Raw genomic sequence first — 27,303 nt, 5'->3', positions numbered from 1 at the left:
GAGCGGTCATTCGAGTATTTACCTTCTTATATACTGTCTATGGTATTTACAGTATAAAAAGAAGTTCCCTTCTCGCCGGAATAAAAGACAAACATACAGGTAAGGCATGACACATGACACATACTTACGCAGGCAACCCGGAAACGCGATTTGTGCCATTTTCAGACAAGTTAATGAGGTTATGTTAGCGGATGTATGAAGTTGACATAACGTTAGCCAGCAGGCACATTTCTGCTTACCGCATTAGCAAACTTTTTGTGTAACTTGTGTACACTGTAGCTTCCACGTAGCTAACTCTTTGCTCTAGGTGTTCAGTACAACACAATACTCTTTTGTTTGGCTTTAGCTTGGTGAGACTGTTGACGTTAAGTGTCAACAGTAACCGCTAGTGTGTTCAGGCAAACTGTCAACATAATAACAGCTGTTGGGGAAAATATGGGTTTCACTTGTACTTCGGAGAGAAATGTCTCCAGTCAAACTAAGAGCCGACGGATTACATTGGACTAGTTGTCTGCTGAGCTGTGTTTTTGGTCACTTTTAACGTCAGGGGTTAAGACAAAGGTCAGCGGGTACAGCATAACTTTACAGTACATTATAACTTTTAACTGCAGTGCGCCCGCGTGACTAAAAAGAACGAGGACCATCAGGTGTGGCGCGAGGGCTTTGCTAATGACGAGTGAGATTAACATGGACTCCAGAACTGAAACCACACTCACTGACTGACATTTGTTTTATATTTGCTTCCGGCCAAGTCATAGTTCAGCATAACAAAAAAAAAAAAATCCACATACTGTAGAAAATGAAAAACCACAGTCGTAATTATGATGATACATGTCTTTCAAAATATAAAGTTACTTAAGGGGTCTTAAACCAACCAAGCAAGTACATAAACTCAAGTACTGAAGTATTACAGTAGTACATTTTTTAACAGTATTATCCATTTATATGTTACTGTGTGTGTACTGCTCTACTACAATTCAGATATGAATAATATTGTACTTTTTACTCCCTCACATATACTAGGTACTTAAAAATCAGATTCAACATACAGCATACAGCACATGTGGTCACTTTGTAAAATGTAATGCATAGAAAAAAATTTAAAACTTGTAAATAGTTAATACTAGCTTCAGCTCCACCAGCTACAAAAACTGTGTACAGTAATGCATCTGTAAACGGAATCCAAGGATATAATATAAAATAACATGAGAGAGGGGCCGTTCTGGTGTAGAATTTTGAAAAGTATACTATTTTATCTAAGTAAGGATCTGAAACTTCTCCTCCGGCTGAAACCAAGAACATGTAGGTTTTCATGAGATAACACCAGCAAATGTATTAGTTCCTCCTAGCTGGTCTGAAGTATGCTAATCACTGAAATCATCTGATTTAATCTTTAGTTGCAGGAATGAAAGGTTTTTATAAAGCTAAAGCTTCTTAGTTGTTGGGATAAATGGCTTCAGCCTTTTGGTTCTCCTCATTGCTCCCCACTGACAAGCCAAGGAGTCTACTGGATTGGCAGAAAAGTAAAAAACTGAAATTCAGTCATTTAAGTCAGTTCTCAAACAAAAATGCCAAATATTTGCTGATTACAGCTTCTCAAATGTGAGAATTTGTGGCATTTCTATGTTTTCTATCATTGTTACAGTGTAAGTCAGTATCTTCAGACAGTCAACCTGGGCTCTGGGAAACTGTGATGAGCACTTTTCAGTATTTTCATACATTGCTTGCCTTTATGTTTCTCCTGCACAGACAGTATCCCTCTGTGTTTCTCTCCTCTTCATTGTGGCACCCAATTTAAAAATGGATCTAGGTTCTCAATATTGTATTGCTCTTCTTAATGTAGAAAATGCAGCCTATCACCCACAATTTTGATAATGGAGTAGTCATTTGTCGAACAAAAATGGCAAATATTAGCTGGTTCCAGCTTCTTACAGATGTGCTCCTTTTCTTTATATTAAATCTTTTTTTTTTTTGGCGGGGGGGTTGTACTGTTGGTTGGACGAAATAAGCAATTTGAAGACGTCACCTGGGCTTTTGGAAACTGTGACCTATATTTTTCAGTATTTTCAGACATTTTATCAACAATTAATCCCAAAAAATATTTTGATCACTGTGGGAGCAGCTTTTGCTCTGGGAGGCCGTTTCTTAATATATAGCCTACTGCTATCAATCTCTGCAGACAAACTGCTGGTTCCACTCCAGTGATGTCTTCTGTGTGGTGGGAGCAGTTGCTGGAAACAAATGGTACCTACATGGACAACAGAAGCTGCTACAGCTCCAAACAGAGCACCGTTCTCACGGGAGTCGGCTTTGGAGGAGTGCCAGTTGTGCTACTGCTCGATTTCTCGGTCTTTCTGGTATGTCTAGTAATCCACTGTGTCTGTCTGCCTGTGATGTGATCAAGTGAGACAAGACTGGAAATCTTTCTGTATCAATATATGTTTTACTTTGTGTCATGAGGTGAAAGCTGATTGGTTCTATTTCCCATGCCACCTACAGGTGTTGTTGATTGTCTTCTCTATTATCAGGAGGATGTTCTGGGACTACGGGCGTCTGGCATTAGTTGCAGATAACGAAGGGTCAGTTCATGATCTCACATACTTCAAATTTCATTGTAGGACAGATTTCAGATGTGAAATACTGACTGTATAGTAAATAGTGAAATGAATCCATTTTGTCAACTTGTTTCATTCCTTGACAATGAACTTTGTGTGTCAGGTTCACCGAGTCAACACGCCGTCGCATGTCATCCTTAGTGTCCAGCATGGATGACCTTGAGTATGAATTGGTATGTAAAACAAAATCTTTGTCATCAGTTTCAGCACCAAAATCAGTATTCATAAAGCATATTAATACAATAAGATGAGTAATAACTTTATATATATATATATATATATATATATATATATATATATCATGTCAAACTGGCTTTATCAACACTGCTATTTTAACATATCAATTGAATGTACTTTTGTAATCATTTAAAATCAGGCCTAACCATAAAGAACTTAACAAATATTCCTTATTAATATAATTGTCATTGTATGTTGGTGTAATCAAAATATCTCTCTTTCTGTTTAGGGGTGCTGCTCTTGGCTGCCCTACATCCTCAGAATGGAGTGAGTGACTTTTGCTGGACATTGTTTCTACACTTTTGGCTCAATCAAAACTATGTTTATCATATATACAAGCATGTGTAATCCCTGTGTGTGTGTGTGTGTGTGTGTGTGTGTGTGTGTGTGTGTGTGTGTGTGTGTGTGTGTGTCAGTAAGGAAAAAATAAAAGCCAGATGTGGCATGGATGCTGTTCACTACCTGTCCTTCCAGCGTCATCTGATCACCCTGCTGTCAGTTATAACTGTCACCTCCCTTGCAGTCATACTGCCAGTCAACATGACAGGAGACCTGTTTGGTGCGTTTTGCGCTATTCTCTGTCTGTTAATGGTTGAAGTTACAGTTAGATTACATATTTTCAAGGTTATTTTATGTACAAATAATGGGTCAGGTGTGTATTTGATGATTGTTTCAAATGTGAATCAACCAATCAGAACTGAGGTGCTGCACAGTCCACTTCATATTGTTGTCCCTAAAGTGTGTACTCTTTGAATTAGTGATTTTGAATACTTTCGTTTTTGTGAACTCCAGAGTTAGGCTGCTTGTATTCAGATCTATCTTTCTGGTCATGTTCTTGTCTTTTCTTATTTTCATTTCTATTGACTGTATATATGTTTCTTTTTTTCAGAGAATAATCCACAGAGTTTTGGAAGGACCACTGTTGGGAATCTTCCAATAAAGTAACTACTGTAGAAGTTAAATTGTTTGGATATATAAACAAATGTCTGTATTGCAAAACAGATTGTGGGTTCCTTATGACAAATTGCTTCTTGGTTTCTGCCATTTCTGCTTCTAGAAACAACCTGTTATGGCTGCATACAGTGTTTGCAGTTTTGTACCTGATCCTGACAGTTGTTCTGCTGCGGCGTCACACATCACAAATGAAAGGCATGCGCAGAGAGACGGTGAGTGTCAGACTACTAGCTACAAGACACGTCTGAATGTCTGCAACAAACCTATACATTTCAACTGTTTCCACATTAGTTGTTTTACAATCTCTATTTACATTGCATTGCACATGTATGTGAGGAGCTAAGCACATAATGAAAGCCAGATCACAATGTTTAATTATATTAGGTAGAGCTGAGTGTCGCTCACCTACGCTGGTACGTGACTGATTTGTCATTCTGTCTTTCTGTTTGTAGACCAGAAACACTTTGTTTGTGTGTTCAGTCCCTAAAACAGCAACAGAGGAAGATGTAAAGACACATTTCACGTAAGTAGACTGAATTGTAAAATTCAATGTTTCCATATTTTGTAAAGTCGAATTTTGGTCTTTACACCTTGCTCTTGTTTTGTATAGAGAGGCGTACCCTTCCTGTCAAGTGTGTGCCGTGACCCTGGGCTATGACGTGGCAAAGCTCATGCACCTTGATAAAGAAAGGTGAGTAATCACAACTAACTAAAAATAAATCACGTGACTAATGCTCTCTGTGCCATGGTCTGTAGAGCCGACAACTGTGCACAAGTCCTTGCTGATGATTATGTTTTGGTGTGTGCCACTAATAAATATTTTTCATTTTAACCGTGCATCTAAGTTTTATGTGCAATGTGAATTTTGTGTCTGCAGCAGCAAACTCACAGAGAGGATTTTCACCTAACTCAGCAGCTCTCGTGAGCTTTGCAGCCTCTTAAAGCTTGTTATCTTAGTTGTATGGACCACAAATGTACTGTATGGTTCAGTCTCACTCTAACTGTTCAATATTTAATTAGTTTCAGAAGTTGTATGCATATCTGCAGAGGAAACGGTTGCAAGCACCAACATGTGAAGCATATTCCAAGTGAAAACAAAATGTTGAGGGATATTTACTTCAGCTTTATTTTTTCTAATTCAAACCAGCTTGTATGTGATTGTTTGTTTTCTTTACCCTCAGGATGCGAGCAGGAAAAAACCTGCGCTACTATGAGCATGCCCTAGAGAAAACAGGGACACGTATGTTGATTAACACCCGTTTGTGTGGTCACCTCTGTTGCTGCTCTCACTCTGAGGTGAGATGGATCAGATGATAAAACAGTTTCATGCATGGTGTCTGACTGCTTTTAGTTTTTATCTTTTATGTTACAATTTTGGTTAAGAAAAGTGAAAGCAAATACTGCATATAGGTGTGTTATGAGTGCAAAGCTTAAAATTGTGTGATAAAATTAGGGTTTATCGGTTTTATTAATTTAAAGTGGCAGTAAATGAAGTGTGCATGTGTGAACTATTTTACACCAAGATTTAAATGAAGGTAGTTCCAACTAAAGCATTTCCTCTATGTATGTGTGTGTGTGTGTGTGTGTGTGTGTATTTTCAGGTTGATGCCATAGAGTACTACAGTACTAAAGAAAAAGACCTGCTGGAAGAGGTGAGGAAGCAGACAGAACTTGTGCCACAGCGCCCCCTGGGGATGGCCTTTGTCACCTTGCAGACCGAGGCTATGGCCAAGTAGTGAGTACCAATTTAAAGGTGTCTTTTTCTGTCAGTACTTGCATCTGTATTTACTGTACAGCAGAGAAGCAGCAGTATTATGTTGGATGGCGCTTAGGTTTTTTTTGTTGGCCTGATCAGGACCGTGATCTTTTGATTTTATTGTAACCACTTGACTTTTAGGTGAAATCAGGCCTTTGCACAGCTGCCACTGTTTAAGGCTGGTTAATGTGTATCACCACTAACAGCGGTCATTTACTCACTTCAGCATTCTGAAAGACTTCAATGCACTCGAGTGTGGTGGCAAAAGCTGCTGTTGTGGGAGGCTGCCCCAACCTTCATCCAACAGTGGAACTCTGAAAGTAAACAAGTGGAGCGTCAGCTATGCACCCCATCCCAGAAATGTGTATTGGTAAGGTCTGAAACACCAACCCCTTCACACAGTATGTGCACCATGCAGATCATATGACTTAGTATTTATAGTACTGGTGCCAATAGGGCTGGGCAATAATTCAATATTATCATCGACTGACTTTTAGTGTAATCATATGGTATTATTGTTTAGAAAATTCGAAATGAATGATTCCAATGAAATTCCAATTTAACAAAAAACGTTTTTGAAGTTTTAGGTTTTTTTTGTCTGAAGGGAGTCATAACAGTGAACACAATTAATTGCATTGATCGCCAGTTAGAGTTTTCTATTTGTGATTAGGCAGTATGGCAAAATAGCACTTTTGATTTGAGTTCCCAAAGGAGAGGAATATAAATCTGTGTGGGAGGAATTTGTGTGTACCCCACACTGATATGTTTTCTCTACTTTGCACTGCCTCTTTATGTGAATCTGTCGTATTGCTTCAATTCCCTGTTTTCCTCATGCTACAGGGACAATCTCTCAGTGCGGGGCTTTCACTGGTTCATGCGCTATGTTACGCTCAACTTCTTCCTTTTCGTCCTGCTCACCTTCCTCACGACTCCCACCATCATTATCAACACCATGGATAAGTGGAACGTGACTATGCCCATCTACTATCTCAATGTGAGACACGTGCAGACACACATACTTGTCACAATTCTGCTTTCAAAACCATAAATCCTTCGTCAATTGTTTTATTTTTCACCCTAGAGTCCTATTATCAGTCAGTTCTTCCCCACTCTCCTGCTGTGGTCCTTCTCTGCGTTGCTGCCTACCATAGTTTACTATTCTACAATAGGAGAGGCACACTGGAGCAGGTATTGGACACACACAAACACACACACTGGTAGTGCAGTGATTGTTTTTTGTTGGCAGAGGACATGTTTTGATCTAGTGCCATCTGTGTCTCAGGTCCAGTGAGCAGCTGAGCATGATGCGTAAGCTGTACTTCTTCCTGCTCTTCATGGTGCTTATCCTCCCCTCGCTAGGACTCACCAGGTAATTTGCATAACCATCAGTTTGAATAAGCAACAATTTGCCCAACATTGTTTATTTGCAGTAATAATTTAGTTTTAGTTTGCTGTAGCAATCAGATGTGTCAGATGTACAGTGATAAATTGGGAACTTGAGCATGACTTGGAAAAAATAGGAGGCACAAGATGTGACTCAGTTAATACGGATGTATATACAGTAAAATACCAAATAAAACAGTGAATGTCCGTTGGCTTAATGGATGATGTTTGTATAATTGGAGAACACTTCCTAACTTTTTGTTTTTCCCCCCATTAGTCTTGAAGTGTTTTTCCGCTGGCTGTTTGATAAAAATTTTCTCGCAGATGGGAAACTGAGATTTGAGTAAGTGATCCCTCTTGTTTTTGCTTCTGCTTTTTTATTCTCATCAAAATAATGATAGTAATTACATTATAAAGAGAAAAATCTGTTTTACTTTCAACTCGCATCATAAAGGTTCAGCTGTATTCAAGTTGCTATTTATAAAACCTCCCTTAGTTGCCATGTGTGACCCACTCTTGTTGCAGTCACTCAAGACAACATTGTTTTATAATCTAGTTTCTTCTTTTTAAAATTAACTTTTAAAGCTTGGTTGTAATTTTAGTTTTTCAAAAGTTTGTTGAAACTGATTTGGTCAGAAAAATATGTGAGCAACACAAAATAAGAAAATGTTCTTGCATGTGTACAGTTTTTTTTTTTTTTAATCAGAGTGGACTGGATTTTATTAATTGTTGGATTTTATAGTCATCTTTTCTTTTGTCTTTTTGGTTTCCATTACACCAGGTGTGTGTTCTTACCTGATCAAGGGGCCTTTTTTGTCAACTATGTGATCACAGCAGCCCTGGTGGGCTCTGGGATGGAGTTGCTGCGGTTGCCAGGATTACTGCTTTACATCATCCGTATGGCGTTTGCTCGCTCTGCTGCTGAAAGGAAATATGTCAAACAGGTTTGTAAAGGCATTGTCCTTTAAAGGAAAGTTACACCTAAAAGTCATTGGTGTGTTTTATATCAATATCTTACATAGCCTGAAACAGAGCACTAGGGAACTAAAATGACCACCTGTGGCTTTTTCATTGGCCAGGAGTCCTGCTCATAAATTTTTTGAACAATTAAATTGTAAAAATATTTTGTGATTTTCTTCTATGCACGTTCTTCTGTTTTTAAGGGTCCTTTCTCAACTTTTTGTTTTTAATATATATAAAGGGCTGCCACTTTTAGATTGTACGTTCTCCATGAAGGCATGCAGGGAAAATCTTTGGTCAGTTTTTCCAGACTATGCATGATATGTAAACAAGTTTAAAGCAGCCATATTATGCTCATTTTCAGGTTCAGAATTGTATTTTAAGGTTGTACCAGAATAGGTTTACATGGTTTAATTTTCAAAAAACACCATATTGTTGTTGTACTGCAGTACTCTCTCTCACTGCTGCAGCTCCTCTTTTCAGCTGGTCTCTGTTTTAGCTACAGAGTGAGACCTCTTTTCTTCTTCTTCTTCTGTACTATCTTTGATTGCACTGCACATGCCCAGTAGCTCAGATGTAGATCATGTCAGCTAGCTAGCTCCATAGACAGTAAAAGAAAGGCTGTTTCCACAACTTTGGTCAGTTACAAGGCAGGATTAGCTGGGAGACTTCTAAATGAGGGCGCACATGTAAGTAGTTCTTTTGTAGATTACGGTGAATTTGTGTGTGTTGTAGCAGTGCTTTGCTATTGAGAACGAGGTAGCATGCTAGCGTTAGCATGCTAGTGTTAGCATTAGCGTTAGCATGCTAACGCTACGAGCTAATGGTTGCGGTTAGCCTGCTCGTTTCGGCTTGTGACGTCACAAGCCGTGCCGATTTTGAACAGCTCACCCAGAGACTGAAGGCAGGACACATTCAGAAACCGTATCTCACTCTAAACAGCATGGATGGATTTTTATCAAAGTTTGTATGTGTGTGGAAGCACCAGAGACACAACATAACACCCCAAATCCCAGAAAAAGTGATTTTTTCATAATATGGGCACTTTAAATATGCCTGTAGACAGATGGACAATGTGTAATATATCAAGTGTTCTGGCCAAAGAATGATAAATGCATTTTGTGACTATAGAGATTTATACTGTGCTTTATTGTCCTTTAGAGTCAAGTTAATGCACATTACAGAAGAGAATTATATATATATTATATATTTTGTTTGTAGTTTGCTTTGTTGTCAGCCTCACCTCAACATTTATAAGTCAACTGTTTTTTTTTTTTTACTTCTGTTTAAAGAACCAGGCCTATGAGTTTGAATATGGAGCCATGTATGGCTGGACCCTATGTGTCTTCACTGTAATTATGGCTTACAGCATCATATGTCCTATTATTGTGCCTTTCGGTGAGTAGTTATGCACACAAGCATGCACTCACACACACTCAACACATTCAGTCACTTTTAGTATATCATCAGTAGATCTATTTAACATTATCTTGATTGCTTCACACTGTCAGCCTTTGCCAGAGACCTCAGTTTCTCTTACACACTTCTATACATACAACATATTTCCTTTCACTTCCACGGTGGGGTTTTATTTTGTGTGTGTGTGTGTGTGTGTGTGTGTGTGTGTGTGTGTGTCTTCATCAGGTCTCCTGTACATGATGCTGAAGCACCTGGTGGACAAACACAACCTGTACTTTGCCTACCTGCCTGCTCGCCTAGACCGCCAGGTCCACCTGGGAGCTGTCAATCAAGCTCTGGCCGCGCCCATCATCTGCCTAATATGGCTTTACTTCTTTTCTGTCCTCAGAGCAGGTTAGAAACAAGCATGTGCCAAACCTGGAGAGAGTTAACATAAGTAAAGTGACCTGAGATTCACTAGTGGCAATTAAGTACTAGTGATGTAAACAAACTGTAAATGTAGATTTAGTAATGTGTGTAAATGTAGGTGTTTGCATGCAGCTACATAAAACGTAAAATCTCTACGTCGCCATTTAAACTGTGTGTGTGTGTGTGTGTGTGGTGTTTCAGGTTTCTGGAAACCTACATCTCTATTCACACTGGTGGTCCTGTGTATCACCGTCTTCATCTGCGTTAGCTACACCTGCTTTGGCCATTTCAAGTACCTCAGTCCACACAACTATGCGGTGAGTGCTTGCTTTGTGTGGGCACATGCTGTCATTTCTTTGTCATCCTTCCCACTGAGCCTTTATATTGTTTGTGTTCTTTTGCAGGTGAAAGAGGAGGATGAGGATAAAGTAGAGGGAGTGGAAGAAAACACCAAGGTACTGTACTTGTTCCATAACAAAGTCCACAGCTTGAATAAAGATCAGATGTATTTAGGGCAGGCCTAATCTTAAATTAACTTACATTTACAGCTTTGCTGTAATGCTGTTTTGCTGAATTTTTAAGGTCAATGTTTTCATCCTTGCTTTCTGAACAATATGGTAAAGACCTGATTGTTCACAATGAGCTGTTATTGCAGTGAACTTTGGTCCTTATCCTCATATCTAACACATCCTAGTTCCCCTTATTCATGTTCACAAGCTTTTCTCTTTCCCTAATCTTCAACATTCTTTTGTATCAACGTCATACTTTGGCCAACGCATGCAGTATTGCATCATACACATCAGAGAGATAAAAGAATACACAACAATGAATATTGAAAAACACCCTTAAGAGCCCTTTTGTTTGTTTTCAGTACTCATCTCTTTTGTATGGTATAATTACAGGTCTACCTTCCCAGAGTGCTTAATCCCAAATCACCTGCCGTAGCACAACAGGGCTCTAAACATCTGCAGTCTTACGGCTCTACAGAGGGCAGCCCGGTCCACAGCTCCAGCCCAGTGACAGACCGCATGTCAGATGGCCGATTCAGCGTATCTCAACACTGAGTCAAAGCTTTGGAGTCAGGATGCCCACAACTCCTGATCGTAAATCTGCTTCCTTCACAATGATTTCTAGCCTGGCTCACATACCAGCCTCACGAAACTCAGATCAAACTGTCAAACTGGGCAGTGCTAATCAGATACCAATCAAGATTATGTGCCATTATTGCCTAGTTCTCGCTTAAAATGTTTTTAGAAGTGACATTTCACTGTAATGTTTAGCTGTAATTTGAGAAAGTTTGTGACCCGGGCCGCCATTTTTTTACCTGCTTGAAAACGAACCAAGCACTGCCCCAACTTTCATGTGTCACTCAGCGCTATGTCACACGTTTCATTGCTCTGATTGGTTGTAGGTCTATCCAATTGCATCCAGAAGCATTTTGGTCTGCACCCTTATTAATGTCCCTTGGAAATCGAAAATTAACTGAGAGGTTTCATAGTAATACACGTGTGAATTAGTCTGGCAATGCCAGGCTAAGAAGAAAGGAGAGGCTAAGGAGAAGAAAATCTCCAGATGGTACTACAGAAGAATGTGCAAAAGATTACAAAGACCTGCACTGTGCCGCCCAACACAAGTCCCCCTTTCTTACCTTCTGCGTTTGGAAAGTCTGGTAAAATAACCAGTGGGGGGACAGTGTGTTACATTTAAATTGCCTTCTACAGAAAAAAAGGTAAATATGAATGTGCTGAGTCTATCTGAATTAGTTACATATGCATATGTGTATTTTCTGTATGAGACCTCTCAATCACCAAAGTATGTTTAGCCAAAACCTGCCATTTCAAACGAGCCATTATGTTGTATGTGAAAAACAACAACTTTATAATTCATTCATTGCACATGTTGAAGCTGATTATGCAAGTATTACCAGAACAAGACAATCAAGCCAAGTCAGCAACACTGATGCCAAAGAGGTGGACAAGCAGAAATTTCTGTTACTGTTACTTGTTGTCCAGATTTTGTTCCAGTTTAAATTTCTTCACAGTGCCTTTTCTGATGCCAGATGACAACACCTGCCAAGGGAATACCTTATTTCCTAATGTTCATGATGCACTTTTTGTATCAAGAGAGGGCTGTTTGTTGTTACTAACACAAGAAGTTAATGTTGGCTTTTGTAATATGACAAGAGAACAAACATGTATTTCATGTATACTTTTTATTTAATTCACATATGGCAATGGGGTTAGAGCTATTATTTTCTCTTATTGTTTCAGATAAGACAATCATGTTGTTCCATTAATGAAGGAACGTTTTAAACAGGTCAACATTTTTTGTATTTAATTTACTTTGAAGTTATGTTTTTGCAGCTTTTTTAAATGTGCATTTTAACAAGGAGCTAAACCCTAAATGCAAATGTGTAACTTTAATAAAAGAGTGTTGAAGTTTAGCAGATAAAATGTCTTCAGATTGCAAATGTTAAGAGAAACTCAGACTTAGCTTTGTATTTGGTGATTTAAATGTCAATATAAAACAATCTTACATGTTTTTAAATACAAATGGGAACAACTTTACGGTTATGAGCGTATCTTGTCATTGGGTGGCACTGTTGAGCTACAGTGCCATTGCTTAACCTCTGAAATATTCATTCAGAGGTGTTAAAAGGACAAATGCACAGTGTTGCATTGAGGATTTCTAACTTATTCTGACATTGGTATGAGCCAGTTTACTGGGCGACAATTCCAGTAGCTCCACCTCCTCACCTGATCTTTCACTATTGTCTGTTCCCTTTCCTTTCGCTTCCTCTTTCCCTGCCCTTTACCCTTTCTCACCACGGTACCTGCCTCAGCTGAGAAAGACTTCTATTGTCATTTGAGGACTTTTAGCAAGCTGTAGTGATTAGCACAGTTGTTAAATATGGTTAATGAAGTGCTAAGCTAACATATGTAGGTTATCAGCTGCAGAAAGAAGGGTTTTGACTATTGGACGAGAATCAGTGTACCCTAATGGAGCCTCACACTAGTTCTTGAAAGCTCAGGAACAGTAGCTATTGAAGTGTTCCTTAATAGCTTAACAACAAACAAGTACTTCCTGGCTCAAGTATCTGACACACGTTCCCCTTCCCCGGCTTTATTATTTGCCTATATGTGCACATTTACAGGCCTTACATCTAAATACATAGAAGTCACAGTGTACTAAAGACATTCTTAAAACCATCACATTTGAGCTGCTGCTAATAACTGCATATTTAGATAGTGGTCACACATTTAAAGATTGTTTACCAAGAGACCTTGACAAAGCACATCTTTAAACTTTTTTTCATTGCAATATACATTTTGTACGACCTGAGTGCACAAAGGTTATTGACTCTGCTTTACCACTGTCGGACAAAGATTAAGCATTACAAAACAATCTCACTTTCTCAAGTTGTGTGTGTGTGTGTGTGTGTGTGTGTGTTTTTTAAGTAATAAAGATACTGTTCTTAACAGTGCTGAAAGTGATAGGAAAAACTCACAATACAGCCTGGTTTTTGATGGAAATCTAATAATCACACAAACGTACACTGCATGATTTCTATGGAAACAGACTTTGAGACAGATGTGAACAGACATACTGTACCTCAACAAAGTCACATGAGAAAGCTGCGCAGGGTCAGGATGCGGGGGCACTAATAACTTGCAGATATCCTCATGCGCGTCAAGGATGAGCTGGGGAAGAGATGAGTGTTTTATACTAGACACCTGATATATTGTCTGTGGGTTTTGTGTGTATGAAATATGTGTTTAATGCACTTGCTGTTACAGAAGACTATCTCCTGCGAGCTCAGTGGAACAGGAATAATGTGGATGTTAAGGCTGCAGGAGCCTGGGAAGCAGCCCTGTCTACCAGCAGCAGCCAGAACTAGTGTACAGCTTTCCAAAACCCAAATCCAAACTTTGACCCGATGTTAAACACACCACAAATTAACTAGCTCAGTTTCAGCCCACGTGGTTCTGGGCTTCTAGTAACGGGTGTGTGAAAGTCTGATCTTAAGTTTGATCCAATTACATGCAAACTGGGAGCGGTTTGTGGCATCTCATGTTCAAACAGCTCACTCATATGTTGTCACAGACATAAGAACAATGCTCTACACCTACACTCAGACACTTAAAGGGATTCTCCAGTTTAAAAAAAAAAGAATTGTCGAAATGCACCAGAGGCTGCACCGTCCTGACCTTCAGTCCCTCGCGTGGTACAAGATCTAAAAATGCTGGATCCTTTCCCATAATGCTTGATAGATTATTTTCTCTCTTTTCCTGTTTAAATGCACAGATCTTTCAAACAGATCTGTTAAAAACAAAATGGAGTCCCAAGCCTACTTTGAGATGACCCAGATGACATCATCAGACACCATTACATTTGTGTGGTAAAACCGTGTTTGACAGGTCAGTGGTTAATTAATAATTTGCTAATGATTTCCAAGAAGTTTCCTAGAAAACAACTATTTCATTTAAATCAAATTATAGGGTAAAGGGAATGTATTTCAAAGAAAATATTAACTATTAATTTATTATCAGAGAATATGTTGAATTGTATGCTTGCCTGTACACAAATTTCACATATCTTTGTTTTTGATTAAAGAAACAAGATGTTAATTTGTAAGCTTTTTGAGATGCTGGTAGGTGGATTTTATTACCTTCAGATAGAGCCAGGCTAACTGTTTACCCCTGCTTCCAGTGTTTGTGCTAAGCTAAGCTAACAGGTTGCTGGCAGTAACTTCATATTTAGCACAGACATGAGAGTGATATCAATCTTCTTATCAAACTCTAAGCAAGAAAGCAAATAAGCATATTTTCCATAATGTCAAACTATTCCTTTACAGAGTTCTGACCGAGATGTAAGCAGGGGATTTAACAGTGGAAAAAATTGACAAAATATTAATGAGACACTTTTTTCCTCAAACATATGAATGGCATTTCTGTACTGAAATTTCTTGTTACTTGTTGGCCAACACATACACTGATACAGATATATCTGCAACAACCTAAAATTGGCCACTATGTAAGCCTAGCCAATTTATCTATAGGTATATTTGTCTATTCCTAATCCAATCTAAAGTGAAAGTGTGGATACTAGATAGCTTTGGAAAACACAGAGAAGTAAATAAGGGGAGTATTAAGGGAAAATAATGTTTTGAAATTTGAGGAAAACAGATTAAACCTATTGATGATAATTACTGGTTTCAAGCAGTTTGTTGGCACCCCAGGTCAAATGAAATATCAGTAATTTAGTCTGTAAGGTATTACTAGTTCACACAACACGCCCTTCTCCGGATCAGAATATTTATCCAGTACAACTCAGTGCCCTCTATGCATTCCTGGTATTGTTGTCATCTGTGTTTTTGTATACCACAGACACTATTATTTAGTCACTTCCCTCTCTTTTTCTCAGTATTCACATAATTCTGCACTCCCAGGCCACTGAACCTAAGAAAGAGTGTGTGTGTGTGTGTGTGTGTGTGTGTGTGTGTGTATGTATGTGTGTGTGTGTGTGTGTGTGTGTGTATCAAATAGGAATTAAACCCATTTAGAGTTCTAAGGTTTTGAGGTCAGGTTTCCTTCATGTCACCACTAAGATCGATGGATGTGACCTCTGACTGCTCCGATTTGTATATAAACATAGCACTGGCCAATCACAGCATCGCGTGGGATGGTGCCAGCCAATAAGAGTGTCTGGCAGCATCATGCTCTGTGGCACTCCCATCTTTTGTCCGTCAGGATTAGTGCCGTGGCAACGCTGGTCGCCTGGGAGGTTAGTTTCCCAGAACAGCGGGACCAGGACAGAAACAGGCTGCTTCACTCCAAGTATTACTTCCTTCCCGGCCAATTGGGAAACAGAACTGGAGTGGTGTGTCTGTGTGGGTCACTCTGTGGCTTCCAAGTCCAAAACTTCCACCTAGACTGCCAACTCTAATGAGGTGACATCCTGAGCCACAAGCTCAAAGTGTGTTTGTCTGTGTGAGTGGCTGGGTTGGTGAGGGGTTGTCCTTGTGTGTTCTCTTCTGTGTGGGGTACTCTGTAGAAAAGTCACCCCACTCTCCCTCCCTTTTCTGTTGGAGGACTACATTAGCCAGAAGGGCGGAGGGCCTGACAGCTGAAATCACCGCTGCTGATGAAGCATGTGACTCCAGACCGAGACCCTTTTGTTTGGACAATTACAGCCAACACACAGAGATCTGGAAATGCAGTGTGGCATGGGAATAGGCATGCATGGGAATGAAAAACCTGCTTGTGTTCTTTAGAGAAACTGCCTGCAATGGGTTCTTGAAGTTACAACCCTTAAAATGTTCATGAAATTAAATCCCATTTTTGTTACTATTTATGGTCTGCTTTTTCTCTGCAATAGACATTCAATGTATTTGCATTCTAGACAGTAGTTTTCATTGTTTGTGGCTGAGTCTGCCATTCCAATGCTGAATTGAAATTGCCTTCACACGCTCAAGGGATTCAAAGGAAATAATACATGCTTTACATTAAATTGGCTGGTTGGATGCAGCCGCAGTAGGAAATGTTGGATTTCCATTAGCAGTAACTTTATACAGCTTTGATACAGCATTAGGTGAGTGAGCAGTAAACAGTGCGGTCGATATCAATGAGATAAAATTACAAACAGTAATGCTGGATTGCATGGCTCATTTCCTGTAAATCACCTGTGCGTGTGAAGGCACTTTAAAGAGAGGTGATTACAAATTAGTTCATGTAATTCTTAATGGTTATAACTTTCAGTGGTGAGGACATGAGGGTTAGAATGAAGAGGGCACTAAAGGGTCATCCAGCATGGATGAATGCACAGCCCTGTTTTTTCAGGAAACCAGAAACAAATGAATACAGAGGAAGCCAGTATTGTCAAGCAAGGTGAGGGACCAAAATAGGATCACAAACCACAAGATTAGCCCATCACTGGCAGACTGTCAAAAATAATTTGCTGGACAGTAGCCAATCATGTTTTTCTAAGTGTAACTTAAGCCAGCTTCACACTGCGTATACTGGCTGAGACTGCTGGATCTGAGCCAGGATAAACCAAACAACCGATGTTCATTTGGTGTCTTGCAGGATTTGCTCCATACACTGCTCAGATGAACCAGTGATTTCAGTGCTCAGTATGCCTGTAGATATAGACCACTGAGACCAGGACGTTACATCACCACAATGAGCAAAGTTTCGATAAGAAGAGATCCATTGGTAAACAAGAAGCTGCAGCAGGTAAAAGATAAAAGCACATTAAATATCAGATTGGTAGACAGCTGATTGATCAGATATGACAGATATGAAATACTCTCACTTTCCAGCTCAAAATCCTAGCAAGCCCAAAGGAAGACAGCCTGCCATGTGCTGGGAGTTCATGTCCTGAAGTTACCTTGAACATGGGAGGACTTGACAAATGTAGCCTACCTCTACAATATGCAATCTCTATTTAGACATGTATTTGTAAACTATTCAGGTGAACACTAACATGCGGTTTCTTTTCCCTAGAACACAGACAAAAACACACAGTGATTGTGTGTAAATAGCATAATGCAAGATGATTTACGAGCACTATTCACTCCTATTCCAAAGTGCCCTACAGTCACAATAGAGGGATCTAAGCATGCATCCTGCCAGCTGTGCAAAGAGCTTAACTGATTCTGTTTTACAGAAACCAAACTGCCGGACTCTTAAGTCCTCCCATTCCTTTGCATGCTTCCCTGCCCCTGGGCTTTATGGGTGAAAGTGAGAGAGAGGGCTTGAAGCCTGCACAAAGTGCCCACAATCAGCACTCTGGTAACATTCTATACTGTACTGTATGTCGAGTATCTATGTCTCATGTGTTTAATATTCCATTTTTGTGGCAGAGACTTGCCTTTTCACAGTAGGAGATGTATGATGGCTGCATGCTTTTATGCATTAACTTATATCCTCATCCTCATTGTCATTGCTTACTGGGACACCATAATGCTATTAGATAGGCTACACCTGAAATGTCCTGCTGTCCTGAGGTTAAGATTCTGATATTATTAAGTGTTAGATCAGTGGTAGATACGTTTACTTTAGTTGTACTTTTAAAAGTGAAATGAATAGTTTTGTACCTAAGCACCAGTAGTTTTAGATTTTATTTATTAGCAGTAGTGTATGGGATGAGTCAGGAAGCTGCCATCGTTTTCTCTCCTAGCAACAAATTAAACTAATTACAGCCATAATAATATTTATACATAAATGCTCTGTCTGCTTCCTGGGGGACTGCTTCTTTCTGCACGCACTCACTTGAAAAGATGGGGCATGACGTCAGACCTACCAGCCTCGCGCGTGGTCTGGTTTGTATAAACACTGTCGGTACACGATCCGTTCTGCACATGCGCAAAATGTTCGTGCATGCGCGGTTGTACGAGGATTTACGACACTGCACGATCTGTTCCACAGGCAAGCTAACGTTAGTTTAGCTAACAGCTAATTCGGCTAACTGCTAGCTGAGACAGCATGTAATAACTTTAAAAGACCCTCAAAATAAAACTTGAAAATAAACGTTGACATATATAACAAACACCTAACATATATAACAGCTGTTACATCAGTTCTACTTTACTTGTGCTCATTTAAAATACAATCACTCAATACTTGTCTTTATTGTTGTGAAGTCTTAATTTAGCTGTAGCCTGCTTTTCCCATTACGTTTGAGTTAACGTTATTTTAGACTGAATCTAGCTGTCAGCTAGCAGTTAGCCGAATTAGCTGTTAGTTAAACTAACGTTAGCTTCCCGGTGGAGGCTAGCCATAGGCTAGCGTGGAACAGATCGTGCAGGTCGTATCCTCGGTAAAACAGTTTACTATTATTATTATTATCTTGCGCATGCGCAGAACGGATCGTGCAGGCAAAACGGATCGTGTACCGACAAACACTACGTGCAAACACACCCAAAATGACACGGGTAACAATTTCTGTTTTGTTTCTGTTTAAACTGTTATATTTGTCGGTACACGATCCGTTCTGCCTGCACGATCCGTTCTGCACATGCGCAAAATGTTCGCGCATGCGCGGTTGTACGAGGATTTACGACACTGCACGATCTGTTCCACGCTTCCGGTCGACAGCCAAGCTAACGTTAGTTTAGCTAACAGCTAATTCGGCTAACTGCTAGCTGAGACAGCATGTAATAACTTTAAAAGACCCTCAAAATAAAACTTGAAAATAAACGTTGACATATATAACAAACACCTAACATATATAACAGCTGTTACGTCAGTTCTACTTTACTTGTGCTCATTTAAAATACAATCACTCAATACTTGTCTTTATTGTTATTACTGTGAAGTCTTAATTTAGCTGTAGCCTGCTTTTCCCATTACGTTTGAGTTAACGTTATTTTAGACTGAATCTAGCTGTCAGCTAGCGGTTAGCCGAATTAGCTGTTAGCTAAACTAACGTTAGCTTCCCGGTGGAGGCTAGCCATAGGCTAGCGTGGAACAGATCGTGCAGGTCGTATGGATACGTAAAACAGTATTATCTTGCGCATGTGCAGAACGGATCGTGTACCGACAATATTCACACACTAACTAAAAAGTAATTTGCAAAAGAAAAAAAAAAGGAACACAAACTGGCACGTTGGTATGACAACCAGCGCAACAATGTTTGTTGTCATTAGCAACCAAACTAGCGTTTGGACCTGAAGGCTTTGGTTAGCTGTTATGTTGGCTAGCAAGTAGTTTAAAACACCAGGTACGTTACGGTAACTAATATCTACGCCATATAGTCGTTTATTACATAAACAATGGACTCGAATTCGTTATACTATTCTTTGGAACTCGTTGCCGGTAGCGGGAGTACTTTAAACGTTGAGCAAAGAACCGCACTGCAGACTTCATTGGTGATCCTGAAGAAAAACTACAAGTTCCATCGAGTCTTGTTTTGGGGCAAAATATTGGGTTTAAAGGAGGATTATTTTATCGCTCAGGGGAAAGGAGAAGATGAACTGCAGGATAAAAAGAATCTCTATAGGTAAAATAGCCTTAACTGTGATTCTGTTTCATTGTAGCTACTTTGTGTCTGCCCTTGGCGGTGTAAAATACCTGTTTGTGTGTCCTTTGGTTTGCTATCTCCAGCTTCAACTGCATGGACTGGTTCCTGCTCCCTCCTGCCACAGAATCTATGATCGAGAAAGCGTCCAAAATCAAGAGTCGCTTCATAGGAGACCCCTCATATGTGTATGAGCACATCGAGATCCGCAGGCAAGGAGAGAGGGATGACACTACAGAAGAGGTAGTGGTAAGTATCATCAATACTGTATAGTTAATTCAACATAGTGAAAATATTGAGCTGTCAGATGAAACTCAAGACATATAGTGTCATTATTATATTCAGTAGTACTGTATCAGAGCAAGGGACGAGTTTATAAATATAAATCCAGCCATTTAGCTATCCAAAGAAAAATATTTTAGTATGCAAGTAAAATTATAACTAAACCTAAAACAAGGATGTATGTGACCACAATTAATCATACAAAAAAGGTCAACTATCTCTGCAACAAACAAGTGTTTTTCTTCATGAAGAATTAGTGCAGAAGAGAATTGAATCTGTCAATTTATGGCTGATATCAACGCTATCTGCAACACTACAGCCATAAAATTCCAACTTAGTAACTGACTGTTCTTGGTTTCAGACTAAAGTCAATGAGGAGAGCCGGCTGGCAGTGACAGTTCATCAGATTGATGATGAAGCATCCGTGGTACCACGCGGAGCCTTCGTCAAGAGTCCACATGGTCTTGTCCAGATGAACCGCAGCTTTGGTGGTAAATATTTATATCACTCCCACATGGTGTGTGTCTGTGTCTCATTGTGGAGTGTTAACATCCTCTGCGGCATGTGAATGACCCTAAGGCGTTTGATCAAATTTGGTATTTATATTTAAGTGGACGAAACATTTTAGGAAAAACACTTCTCAAAATGACGTGGTTACCTTGCTACCCCTACTTTGTTAACATATGCATGTCTGTGTATATTCTGACATCATTTGACTGTAAAATTGCATCATCTTTGCCGCGATTCATTTGAATTACTTGCCAATGTGCACTGTTCCTCAGGTCTGTCTCACTCAGAAGCAAGGAAGCTTGACAACTTCTTTCACTTCAGCGAAGCGAAAAATCTGAAGAAGAAATCCATCCTGGAAATGGGTGATTTGAACCCAGCTATCGACTTCCTGGACGTACTGAGTGATGACATTCCTAAAGGTGAAACCACAGAGTTCAGTCTATTCCACACTATAACATATCACCAGTCGTTTCATCACATAACAGATATGTCTTACAAGATTTGTTATTTTATGATCACTGGACTTTAAGAGGGTTTGTAAAGAAAACTACAGATGAAGCCAGTGCAGGAAAAAGGCCATCCTATGATCTGGACCACAAACACAACTATTTTGAGCATTGGCAAGTGTTGCTGAGGCATTTACAATGCCAGTGGTACATTAGTTTTTTTTCTCATTTAGTGTGTTCCAACTGCCATGCTACATTACAACTAAATGAGGTGTGATTTTAGCGCGAATCATGATGGTGATTCAACTAACTGGAAGTCAAGGGAATCTTCCAAGTAAAAGCTTAATCATTCTAACAGTAAAATGGTTGGCTGCGCAAGCTTCAACTGAAAAAAATATATTCAAAGAAATGCTAGCTGTCATGATGCAACAGATTTTCTGGTAATATGTACAATGGAAGAGGACCATCTACAACCAAACAGATGATGATTAATGGGATTGCTCAGATCTGTAGGAATTCAAACTAAAACAATTTGAGTATTAATATCAGTGTTTTAGCAAGTTTTAACTAATGTATGAAACATTACTACTGCCAATTAGTATGGAGAGCACACTTGTTTTTTTTAATACCTTTTTCAACATTCATAATTGAAGTGCAGTATGACAATGAACTGAGACTTGCTTTCTTGAGAATGGTAATTTCCCTGTATTCTGTATTGCCTTTAATTTGTTTTTGTGTAGTTGAAAGCAGGAAATGATTTTGAGTCTTTCAGGTTTGTGAATTAAAATCCTGTTGGGAAGCTCAGACATGTGAGCTGTTGAAAAGTACTACATATATTGGAAAAATCAACCCAATGAGGCAAAGAATAAGCAAGTAGTTAAACTGTGTAAAGAATGTAAATTAAATGGTGTTAAGAAAGTTTTGAGGTGAGTTGCTTACAGCAGATGAATGCACTCCAGCCCATAGTGGACACTGATAAAGTGGATGTACAAGTGTTTGTGTGAAAGACAAAAATGTTTAGCGCCCATAACCGTAACATGCAACAGATGTCTGATTTAAGAGGGCTTCCACATGTGTTTATGTTTGTGTGTGTTCTTTGAGCTGATGCAGATGTCAGCGCTGCAGCAGACATTACACAGCTGTCTCAACGCCACACTCACTGCAGCCGTCACCACGGCAGATTGCATGCATTTGCTGAAAAGGAGAATGAGTTAACATTTTTTAAAACAGGACCCTGGGGGAAATGTGGTACGATGTATCTCCACCAAAAGACAGGTGTTTTTCTCCGAGACCCTAAGCTGGGCTCCCCCTCTTTTCCACAACAATCCTGCAAACTGTTCCCACCTCCTGATTTATGGCTTTAGGTTTCTCTTCCTGCAGCAGTACAGTTATAACCTGGACACCAAACATGTTTATATTTTTAGCTGAATCATACTAGATAAGTTCAAAAAGCAAAAAAAAAAAGTCAAATTGATCGAAGTCATCTCCCTTTTGTGTAAAAGCATTAATCAAAGGGCTTTTTATGTTTACATAGTAGCTGATCCAGCTATTGTTCTCAATTCCCTGGGTCTTGGGTTCATGGTCACACCCAAACATATTGAGAAACAGGTTCAACTGTAAATATCAAGAGCACAAAGGGTTGATTTATTGAATTATCCCTTGCTTGCCTCTAGCATGTGAATAGTATAAACTTCTTGGACTGATTTAAAGGTTACTGCAGCCTCTATTTACAATTCCACTCAACATGGCGTGGCACCCTCCTGCATTTCACATCAATTGTTTACAGCAAGCCTTTGTTTGTGTGTAGGATCATGGAGTCTTCAGCTTGAATGTGCCAGCAAAGTGTGCGTGCTTCGCAGCCTGTTGTGGCTTGGCCTGAGCTTCTACCATGTGCCAATGACACCTCAGCATGGATACATCTATATCGGTGATGGGATCAAGAATTTGGACCTTCCCTTCATGCTATAAAAAAAAAAAAAAAAAAAAAAGAGACATTTCCTGTTTCAAGCTACAGACTCATGTATCTCTGTTGTTCACATCAACCCTCAACATGTATTCTATGTAACATTGCAGGACTTTTTGTTGGTTTTATCTTGAAACGAATAAACTAAAGGAGGTACATGCAGTTTGTGTCTACAAGCTTTTTTGTTCCATTCAGTTCTCACATACAAAAGCTATTCCTATGCAGTAAACACATAAGAGGCAGAGTAAACACACACATTTTATTTGCACATCTGTGTTGCGGTCCCAGTTGTTGCTCAACTTACGTTGTCAGAGAGTTTACTTCAAGGCCTTTTTGAAAACCAGCAGAGACCGAATAGATGGTTCTGGGTGGGACTGAGCATGCCTTATCAAAAGGGTGACGTATCTTAATAAACAAAAAGGTAGAATAAATACAAATGGATGAAGCTTTTAGGCCTTTTCCCAGGGCAGTATGACAAAATGTAATCCCCTTGAAACTCCTCGGATAAAAATGCGCCCACCCACTTCTGTCAAGCTGCTGCACTGATTCATCAGGCTCTCTGTCCTTCAGTGTTTTATGTTAAGGGGCTTGACACCGTAACGCACATTGTCCTTGAGTACTGGGTGGCCGACAGCCATGCGCTTCTTACACCACTTTAGTCCGGTTTTATATATTGGTTTCACAGAGTCAATGGACCAGCGAGTCAGGTATCTGCACAACAGAAAATCATTGCTAGTTTCATTTGCACTTAGACAATTTGGTAGATAATGGTGAGAAACACATGTAAGCAGACACACATGCAAACATTACCTGTTGAGTTGGGGTTTGGGCCTCTTTGGGACATGGCCCTCCGGAAGTTTGGGTTTGTGGTCAGGGAGCAGACCTTGAACACAGAGGAAAACAAAAGTCACATTTATGTACTTTATTTAAATTAGTCATCAAAACAGCTAATCATCAGTAAAGCAGGTCCAAAAAAGGTACAACAGAAATAATTTGCTGGATTCTTTTGCTGCTTAAGACTCAAACTATTCGACTAGGAACTAGCACAGTTAAACTAAGTCATTAGCACTTTTACCAGCAGCATTGTCTGGTTTCTCTTTAAAATCAACAGTGCTGAAACTATTGTTCAATTAATCAATGAAATTGTGGACAAATTTGATAACTGATCAAGCATTTAAGTCATTTCTCAAGCAAACATGCCCAACATTAGTCGATTCTCAAATGTGAGGATTGCAGCCCCGAAGAAACAGCATAACGTCAGACATGCACAACCATAGCCTGTAAATGCCTTTATTTGCTTATCGACGACACTGTAGTTGAAATTTGCAGAAATCTTGCAATCATTTTAAGTTAGTAACCGGTTCCCAGTGTCAAACAGATAATGAATATGAGGATAATTTGAGTTTGAAGCGGTCAAAGATTTAAACACACAAACTAAAGCCAGGCGTTAACACTGACCTGCTCTGTGAGCCATCTGAACACACATGGCAATCTTGCGATGTTCCTCTGGACAGAGACCAGTGATTCTCCTGGGCAACAAGCCTCCATCTGACCTGATGAACTGACTGAGCAACAAGACATCCTGGAGGGAGTCAAACAAAAAAATGAGAAAGAAAACCAGACACAATAAACAGCCGATACATTTTCCATAATGTGGGAGATTATTTGATCATTACATGCCTGTGGCCGGACTTACAGTGTAGTTGTATTTGTGCTGCAGGTTCCATCTGTAGATAGGACACTTGGCTGTGGGGTTTGGAGGCTGTGGTCCTGCAGCAATGTTCAGTATTTCTCCCTCAATCTGACAGACAGTTAGCGTAATATCACGTTATGGTAGGTTCCTTGTCAAGGTGACTGAATATTTATGTATGCAGTATGAGACACGAGTCGCTCTCCCCATATCCTATCTAACTGTTGGTCATAGAGGTGTGCCAATGTAGGCCAAAAGTTTGTTGAATCTCCTAACATCTGACAAGGCCTCTCCTTTGGAAAACACAGCTCTGTGTTGCAATGATGTCACCTGGATCCTAAAATAACACCTTTGAAATGTTGAGTAGAATTGTACAATATAAGATCACTGCGAGTATATTACTCCAAACTGAAAGGCCCTGCTAACTACTGTAAAAGAAAAAAAAAACAACTGCATACATAAACATCTTATTTTTATGATAGATCACTGTTGAATTGTATGTATTGCACAGTGTTCTTTTAATTTGAACATCCATGCTATAATAAAGCAGAAGAGTTTTCTCTATCTGGCTTTAAATGTGTTTCTTTATTAAATAGCCTGATGTAATACAATAGCGATCAAGGATTTGAGAAATACATTATATAGATTATGTGTATTTCTGCTCACCACTAGTTCCCAATTCATTCGAATGCTTCAATTAATACAGTTTGATGCTTGTGTTTTTACAGTGCTTTAAACATCAAAACTGTGTGCGTATCACAAATAAAACGGACAAGGGCTTTATCTAACAACCAAAACATAATTATCAGTTTCACATTACAGCCTGGTTTTACTTACTGTTGTTGTTTTACCCTCCTGTTTCTCCACCACTGTAAAACAGACACATTGTATGATGTTAAGACTTTAAACAGTTATAGAAATAAATTTCTTTACTGCTTTCCTAATCTTTGATAGACGTTTGCAGCTAGTGTGGTCCCAAGTTATACAAACATTAGTTACAATTACTTTGACAGCCAGTAGATATCATTCAGCTTGAGTCTCCAACTTTAGCTAAATCACAGTTAACAACAAATGGTGTTTATATACAGTAATCATGACTCAAAATGTGGTTAGGTGAGGCTACAGTAAGTACTGTTTACATCGTTGTTGAGTTATTAAATGCCACATATATTATAGTCATATTGAAATACTTAAGATAGTCTACATAAACCAGACATGTTAAGGATGTTTAGGTTTAGGAGTGAATGAAAAGATGTCAAATGGAAAGACTGCCTCAACGGACGCATGGCTTTTGGTAACAGCTAATTAATATAAACATTTTTCTCCCATTGTTGCATTAGCAAGTCAGTATTTCCTTAGAGGTGCGTGTTGTTGTATGCAGGTCGTGTGCTGCTGCATCTAGCTAATCACTGCGTTAACATGCTAGCTAACGTTAGCTCTTCTAACATTGCTCGACTAAAATCTTAACGTTGAAGATAAGTCTCACCTTGTCGGATCCCTCTGCTCTGAGTGGTTAAACTCGGTAGCTGGGGAACATTTATCCTCCGTTGAACCTTCACGTTGGTGCCCGTGGCACCTAATTTCAAGCCCGCAATTGAGGTCCACACAGACCTCAACATACTGCGAGCTGCCATGTTTAATTCCTGACCTTCGCTTTCCTGTCTGGTAATCTCGCGAGAATGAAAACAGTGACACTCACGGTGTAGGCCACTTATTACATCGATAGTGGTGAAGACCAATAAAAGACAAATTCCAACAGAAACATGTCTGTGTATGACATGTGGTTGTGTTTAATGAACTGGCTTGATAAACAATAGTTGCATGGCCAACAGGAAATTCCATTTCAAAAACAGATGAATATAATTATAGGTTTTATTGTCCTTTATCAAGGACAGCACATTATGAGCCAAGATAGCCTAAGTCTAATTAATCTACAATAAACCCCAAAACAAATTGCAACACAATATCAAATAAAATTAAACACAAGGGAGAAAAGCAATGAAAATATGGCATGTTGAAAAGTATCTATCCTATCTAAGACAAGGGAGAAATCCCAGGAAAAGGTGATAGTGACATCTGGATCATAGAGCTTAAAAGCCCAGAGAGATCAGTGTAAAGCTAGAATGTATTTGTCTATATGGAAGATTTAAACATAACGTGCCAGTGCAGGGGAAAATAAATCCTTCAGTCTTTACGATAAACTGCAGCATGAATCTGTGGATCCTAGAGATACTTTCATCCTTGTGTTGCCTGCGTTTAGGTGCTCAGTTCATAACAAAGATAGGCCACTGCTCTTACCTCTATTTATACCACGCTCATCAGATGAAAGTATGAGAGGCACCTAAAGGAGCAGTGTAGGAACATGCCAAGCTTTTGTTGCAGAATCTGGAAGATACAGGCAGATTCTTCATGCCCAGATAAAGAGACTCAGAGAAGATAAAGAGTTTGATGTTTGATAGTGTTATCATGAGAACAGTAAGCCATTTTTCAGTTATGTTTTTGTTTGCTGTATTTCAGGATTTATCTCATGGCCTCATCTGTGTGCATAAAGAAAGCATTAAGAAAGCCAATACAGGCTACAACAATAGATCTACTTACAGAAGTCCTTTCTTAGATACGGTAAAATACATTTGTGGAACTTATTTTTGTGCAAGTTAGAG

At 39.3% G+C, this 27,303-nt stretch overlaps 3 protein-coding genes and 1 long non-coding RNA gene across 5 annotated transcripts; 2 read left to right on the top strand and 2 right to left on the bottom strand.

Moving 5' to 3' along the window:
• The first annotated feature begins 48 nt into the window (after window positions 1-48).
• tmem63a (transmembrane protein 63A) lies at window positions 49-12,299 on the top strand. 2 transcript variants are annotated; one of them, XM_035995260.1, is made up of 23 exons: window positions 49-99; window positions 2,180-2,357; window positions 2,500-2,579; window positions 2,719-2,788; window positions 3,082-3,119; window positions 3,269-3,411; window positions 3,742-3,789; window positions 3,906-4,018; window positions 4,259-4,329; window positions 4,417-4,497; window positions 4,988-5,102; window positions 5,408-5,541; window positions 5,789-5,932; window positions 6,403-6,556; window positions 6,644-6,750; window positions 6,845-6,931; window positions 7,223-7,288; window positions 7,727-7,889; window positions 9,198-9,303; window positions 9,550-9,717; window positions 9,934-10,049; window positions 10,137-10,187; window positions 10,635-12,299. In XM_035995260.1, exons 2-23 carry the CDS (start codon window positions 2,205-2,207, stop codon window positions 10,794-10,796), a joined length of 2,370 nt encoding a protein of 789 aa, XP_035851153.1. In that variant the 5' UTR covers window positions 49-99; window positions 2,180-2,204; the 3' UTR covers window positions 10,797-12,299. The 2 variants fall into 2 exon arrangements, with proteins under 2 accessions (XP_035851153.1, XP_031177690.1); XM_031321830.2 differs by having other exon boundaries at window positions 3,742-3,793; window positions 3,910-4,018.
• Window positions 12,300-13,055: 756 nt separating this feature from the next.
• On the bottom strand, window positions 13,056-19,887 carry LOC116066064. The gene is made up of 2 exons (XR_004108888.2): window positions 19,806-19,887; window positions 13,056-13,433 (listed from the first exon to the last, which is right to left on the bottom strand). It is a non-coding gene; the product is annotated as an uncharacterized LOC116066064 (long non-coding RNA).
• On the top strand, window positions 19,354-23,332 carry rsph9 (radial spoke head component 9). Its single transcript, XM_031321831.2, has 5 exons — window positions 19,354-19,734; window positions 19,839-20,001; window positions 20,396-20,525; window positions 20,817-20,963; window positions 22,798-23,332. The coding sequence occupies exons 1-5, from the start codon at window positions 19,508-19,510 to the stop codon at window positions 22,956-22,958; spliced, it is 828 nt and encodes a 275-aa protein (XP_031177691.1). The 5' UTR covers window positions 19,354-19,507; the 3' UTR covers window positions 22,959-23,332.
• Window positions 23,199-26,327, bottom strand: mrps18a (mitochondrial ribosomal protein S18A). Its single transcript, XM_031321833.2, has 6 exons — window positions 26,130-26,327; window positions 25,481-25,512; window positions 24,650-24,754; window positions 24,412-24,535; window positions 23,764-23,836; window positions 23,199-23,664 (listed from the first exon to the last, which is right to left on the bottom strand). Exons 1-6 carry the CDS (start codon window positions 26,275-26,277, stop codon window positions 23,520-23,522), a joined length of 627 nt encoding a protein of 208 aa, XP_031177693.1. The 5' UTR covers window positions 26,278-26,327; the 3' UTR covers window positions 23,199-23,519.
• Window positions 26,328-27,303: the final 976 nt, after the last annotated feature.

Source organism: Sander lucioperca, chromosome 19 (assembly GCF_008315115.2).
Source record: "Sander lucioperca isolate FBNREF2018 chromosome 19, SLUC_FBN_1.2, whole genome shotgun sequence".
Taxonomy (NCBI): Eukaryota; Metazoa; Chordata; class Actinopteri; order Perciformes; family Percidae; genus Sander; species Sander lucioperca.
Note: the sequence above shows the minus strand (reverse complement) of the source record. Positions and strands in the feature narration are given on the sequence as shown.